Source organism: Thunnus thynnus, chromosome 3 (genome assembly GCF_963924715.1).
Source record: "Thunnus thynnus chromosome 3, fThuThy2.1, whole genome shotgun sequence".
Lineage (NCBI taxonomy): Eukaryota > Metazoa > Chordata > Actinopteri > Scombriformes > Scombridae > Thunnus > Thunnus thynnus.
This window is the reverse complement of record NC_089519.1, coordinates 3,677,465-3,683,023: the sequence shown is the minus strand read 5'-3', so window position 1 is coordinate 3,683,023 and position 5,559 is coordinate 3,677,465. Positions and strand designations below refer to the sequence as shown.

Below are 5,559 nucleotides of genomic sequence, written 5' to 3'. Positions count from 1 at the left end.
ACAGGATAAAGATGTGAAGCAACTTTGTACATGAGAGCAATATTATGAGGAGCATGGCAGTGAGCAGGTATAGAACACACAACCTTGTCATCTAAGTGGTAACTGATCATGAGAACAGTACTCTAAACCACTGAGCCAACAGACATTCACAAAAATGAGAGGAAAAAATCTCCATTTTGACAATGACAATGTATTTCTTCCGAGCAGTTGAGTGTCAAAGTGACCAAGGTTCCAACTCAGTTGGATGGTTCGTCCCATAGACTGCCATTATAAACTTTAATGTTTTAAAAAGTTATATAAAATCACTGAAACATGTTACATTTCAGAAAAATACAAGCACACATCTGCTGAATGAGTTGCACAGATCGACAGTTGACAGATTGACAAATGGTTTTTATAGCACAAAGTATGCAGCAGTTGAAACGCGGCAAAAAAATGTACAGAAGACAGAATAAGAATAAAGAGTGAGAAGAACAATGTGTGATTGTTTTCAGCAATCACACCATTGGGTTAGAGTAACAACACTTTGATAGTTAGTAAATTATATACAGGATACAGCCACTTTATTATCCAATCTGTCTTTTTCTTGGCTTTCTTTGCTGATTATTGAGATATTTAGACTCTTGCTTTTATCAACAGTTCACATCATCTCTTTATTTGTGGACGTGCTTTGATGCTGTTACATGACAGCTTCATATTACTCTTTCTGCTCTCAGATAACAAGACACTGGACTTTGAGGCCAGCTTTAAAACCCTCACTGAGGAGAGAGATGAGCTGAAGAAGAAGCTGCCTGACTTTGGTAAGTGTGAAAATTAAACTGCACTAAGCAATCACAAAAAGTTTTGCAGTCCATTTGTCACACTTGACAACATAAGCGGCAGAGACGATTGATATGCGGCCATGTTATGTGATGTTGTCCTAGCTGACTACTCGTGCTCTGGAAACAATGTCAGTATTATGTGTTGTGTGATGTAAAGGAAAAAAATCTGATTTGATTGATAAAAAAATCATTTGACTCATCATCATCTAGTGTGAAAGTGGTGTGAATCTTATTTTGAATGATTGACAACTATTTGTATTATTTATATGGTAAAAATCCTAATATTGACTGTTAATGTTAAAAAAATAAACCAATGTCATTAGTAATGATGGACTGTTGTCTATTTATTGGGATATAGCTGATAAACAAGTGACAATAATATACATTTGAACTGATTGATTATCTTCAAATCTGTTATTAACTGATCATGTAATCATTGTTTATTTAGGGTGTTACATATTTGTCAAAGTTAGATGTTAAAGGACGGGTTCACAGTTTTTCAAGTCTCTCTTAAAACAACAGCCAGGAACCCAAATGAACATTGAAGCAGGTTTTGCTCGCTGTAATCATTCCTCCTGTTCATACTGACTATTAGAAGATCCCCTCCAAACGTGTTTACAGTGTAAGTGATGGGGACAAAATCCACAGTCCTTGTTTGAGCAAAGATGTATTTAAAAGTGTATCTGAAGATAATATGATGCTTCAGTCACCTGAGTTAGTCAAATGAAGCAGATATCTTCCACAGTTTCAGTCTTTTTTAATTAAAAGTTTCCCTCTTTGGGTCTCGATGGACAGTGTTTTCCTGTTCAACTGCAGCGGAAGGATCTTAACAAAAAGAGGGAACTTGGCACTGAAAAAACGGTAAATTTGAAAGATTTTGACTTGATTTGACTAATTTGTGCAGCTGCAGCCTCATATCATACATTTTTAAATAAAGATCCTCATGGAAGGAGGACTGTGGATGTTGTCCCCATCACTTACATTGAAAGTGCATTATGAAGAGATCTCTTAATTGCCCATATGAACAGGAGGAATGATTACAGCAAGAAAAACATGTTTCAATGTTCATTCTGACACCTGACTATTGTTTTAGGACAGACTTGAAAAGTTAAGAACTTATCTTTTTTTGTTATGACTCTGTAGATTTCTACTACTGTATAAAACATTTATAACACTTTGACTTCAAGCCTGTAATATATCATCTTTCTGTTCTTGCATAGATTTCTTTATTATCCCTGTTTGCATATTTTCTAATATTATAAATCAGTTTTGATACCTCAGTGGAAATGTATTTGTTAATTCTTGTTACTGGCGTATTAAGGATTTGTTTTGTTTTGGTTTTTTTGCTCACAGTTCACTACTCCCAACAAGGATGGAAGTATATCAACGGTAGTTTCTATTATATTTCTTCGAACATGAAAACCTGGAATGAGAGTAGAACTGACTGTCTGCAAAGAGGGGCGGACCTAGTGGTTGTCAACAGCGAAGAAGAACAGGTCTGTGTCTGTGTGTGTGTGTGTGTGTGTGTGTACTAATGGATGAATCAGTGTTTATCACAGACACAGAAAGAATGAAATACTGATTGAATGCAAGTTCATCAAGGTACAGGATGACGGAAATTGGTTAAATATTTATTGATTATTGTATGTTTCTCTTTAAAAACAAGGAATTCATAAATCGATACCAAGAGAGGATATGGATTGGACTGGCTGACAGCGAGAGAGAGGGGACGTGGAAATGGGTGGATGGGACTCCACTGACAACAAGGTTCACACATTAATATTCATTCAAACTAAATCAATCTTTGTAGTGAAACTAAAGCCTCTTTCAAATCACAATAGCAGCTGAGTAGACTTTAGATTTTTATAAGCTGACTACATTGTCAACACTTTTTAGGGAAATATTATTGATTTGTCATCGTTTTAAGTTTAACTTGGCCACATTCTGTGTGTTGCTGTTCATTAAATGTTTGATGGTTTGTGTTCTTTATTAAAACCTCATTTCCTTTGGGTTTGTTTTCAGCTTCTGGCACTCTGGGGAGCCTAACAATTATTTAGGACAAAATGAAGACTGTGTAGAAACAAGGTTCGACAATGAGGAAAACGGCTGGAATGATTCAATATGTGGACAAAGAAACTTCTGGATGTGTGAAAAGAAAATGTTTCTCTAACTCAGCTTACATACCACCATGGCATCTATTACTATATATAACTACTGTATGTTTAAGACATGAAGATAAAATTCATTTACCACTTTCAGCTAAAGACAGCACTGAAACATGATCATTGCTAAGCTGCAGGCAAAGTGGCATTAGACACAAATATCTAACTTGGTTTAGAAAATGATAGACTGTAATGTATCCATACTTTGATTAATTTCTAATACATGTTATCGCTAAATAAAAGTGTTTTGTCGTCATCATAAGAATGGGACAGACAGCGCAGAGTCTCACCAGGTTAAACTTCATTCTGTCACCTCCCACACTGCACTATATCTTAAAGGATAGGTCCACAATTTTTAAAATCTCTTTTCTTTTTTTCAATTTTGATAAAGAGAAGAAAGAATATGTGTACATGTGAAACATATGTGCTTAGTCTCACATATATAAACTTAAAAGAATTGAACCAGTTTATTATCCAAACTGGAAGGCCTGAAAGTATAATTAATATAATAATAATATTATAATTCTTGACCTTTTCTCTTTCCATAAATATAGTGAGATTATGCAATGAAGTTTCTCCAACAGAAGGCGGATAAAAAAGCATTGAACTAAAGAAATTTATCCTGAGAAGATGTTCCATGTTATAATCGATTTTCTACCAGAAAAAGATATTGATACATTTCTCCATCTCACTCAATCTGACTCTATAGATTAAAAAAGAGAATTAAAAATAATTATTTCAGATGGGAAACCAACCACCAATTTTTCAAGCCTATCTTAAAACAGTAGTCAGGTGTGTGTGTGTGGCTACGTTGAAACAGTTTTTACTTGCCGTCATCCTCCTGTCCTCCTGTCTGTAACGGCCCCAAGGAGATCTCTTCCTAATGTGATTTAAATGTAAGAAAATAGGGGACAAAATCCACAAAATCCTGTGTAATCTGCAGCAAGTGAGTATCTTCCAAAGTTATAATCTTTTAGTACGACATTCTTTCTTTGTGTTACTGTCCCTAAACTGCAGATTAGCAAAGGATCAGTGGCTCATATTAACTTCAGCTGAATTTAAGAATGAATTTTTACAAAGTACGAGGACGTGTGGATTTTGTCTCCCATTGCTTACATTGGAAATGTGTCAAGAAGGGATCTTTTCACAGTCAGTGCGGACAGGAGGAAACTTGTTTCCATTGTGGTCCCTGATGTAAAGACAGTATTGATGCAGGAGTCCATGTGCCATAAAATCCAGGAACCACGATCATGGCTAAAAGTGTATTAGGTCCACCTAGAGCTGAAACTTATACAGTAATACAGCAGCCCAGCAACAAATCCACCCTTCATGAAGGTTATAATGTTTAGTTTGTGTTGAAGCTGTTTTTGAGAGGTGTTGACTCAACGTCATGGTCATTTTGTAGGTTGTGTCCCTGTTGAATTGTATTGCATTATTGTGAAAAGTGTTTGTAATATTTAGTCTACCATCGTTGATAAAAATGTAGAGGACAATGTGACTTTAACTTCTTTGCACTGGTTGTTGTTTTCTTTCAGAATCCATTTTTAAAATCTTGCTAATTTCGTACAAGGTTGATTCAGTTTTAAACACTGTCATCTTTCATTGTGGACTTTGTACATTCTCAGTGTGTCTGTGTGGGTTTCTTTGGGTCTCTGGTATCTTCCCACAGTCCAGACTCCAGGTTAAGCTCAAAGGGTGACTGAATTTTTGCTGGTGCTTGCTATCTCATAATCTACCTTCTATTGCTTTTATCTATTTTTAATCTGTTGATACAGATCCAGTTTTATTTCTTTGTGTCTAAACATTGTTGTGTTCACTCCTTTTATGTGGTACTTATTATACTTATTATATAATATATATATACTATAATACTTATTATATATTATACTTATTATATTATATGTAATATTATTATTTCCAAAGCTTGTCAAATGTACTAATTTCTGTTAACATTACAGCCTCTATGATCGTTTTACCCTTGTATTCCTCTTTATATATGAATAAATACTTTTCCTACATGTGTTTTAAACAACCGCATCTTCTAACCTGAGTGTCCTCAGACTTCTGGGTGATCACCATCAGTTATTGATATGTTAAAAAGGATCTTGATTGATATTGACAAATGCCACCAAAACACTTTTTATAGAGATGAAATACATGCAGATTATAACAGAATCCAACAAAACAGATCATAACCCCAAAAATGAGCCAACCTGAAAGTTCTCTAATTACAGACTGAAAACCACAAATGTGTCATAGATATTGGAGATAAAACAGAAAACCACACTGTTTACAGTACATACTGAGTGTAAGGAGGAAGACACACCATCAATACCAAATGTACCAAACTGTATATTTAAAGGTCTTTTAAAAGAAGCAGGTTTACTGAGTCATCTGGATAACTTTGTTGAGTAAAACACCAGCAAAACTGAAACATGGACTCATGTAAAAAAAAGGGTTTGTTCAAAGGATGACTCCAAGTTATCCTGATAACTCAGTTAACTTGAATCATGAACTAATAAATACTTTGTTAACACGGATGTTAGCTATTTATTTCCCTGAGAAGGGGAACTAAA

At 34.9% G+C, this 5,559-nt stretch overlaps 1 protein-coding gene across 1 annotated transcript; it reads left to right on the top strand.

Moving 5' to 3' along the window:
• The first annotated feature begins 702 nt into the window (after positions 1 to 702).
• Positions 703 to 3,272, top strand: LOC137175483 (CD209 antigen-like protein E). The gene is made up of 4 exons (XM_067581106.1): positions 703 to 800; positions 2,175 to 2,317; positions 2,488 to 2,588; positions 2,844 to 3,272. The coding sequence occupies exons 2-4, from the start codon at positions 2,237 to 2,239 to the stop codon at positions 2,989 to 2,991; spliced, it is 330 nt and encodes a 109-aa protein (XP_067437207.1). The 5' UTR covers positions 703 to 800; positions 2,175 to 2,236; the 3' UTR covers positions 2,992 to 3,272.
• The last annotated feature ends 2,287 nt before the right edge of the window (positions 3,273 to 5,559 follow it).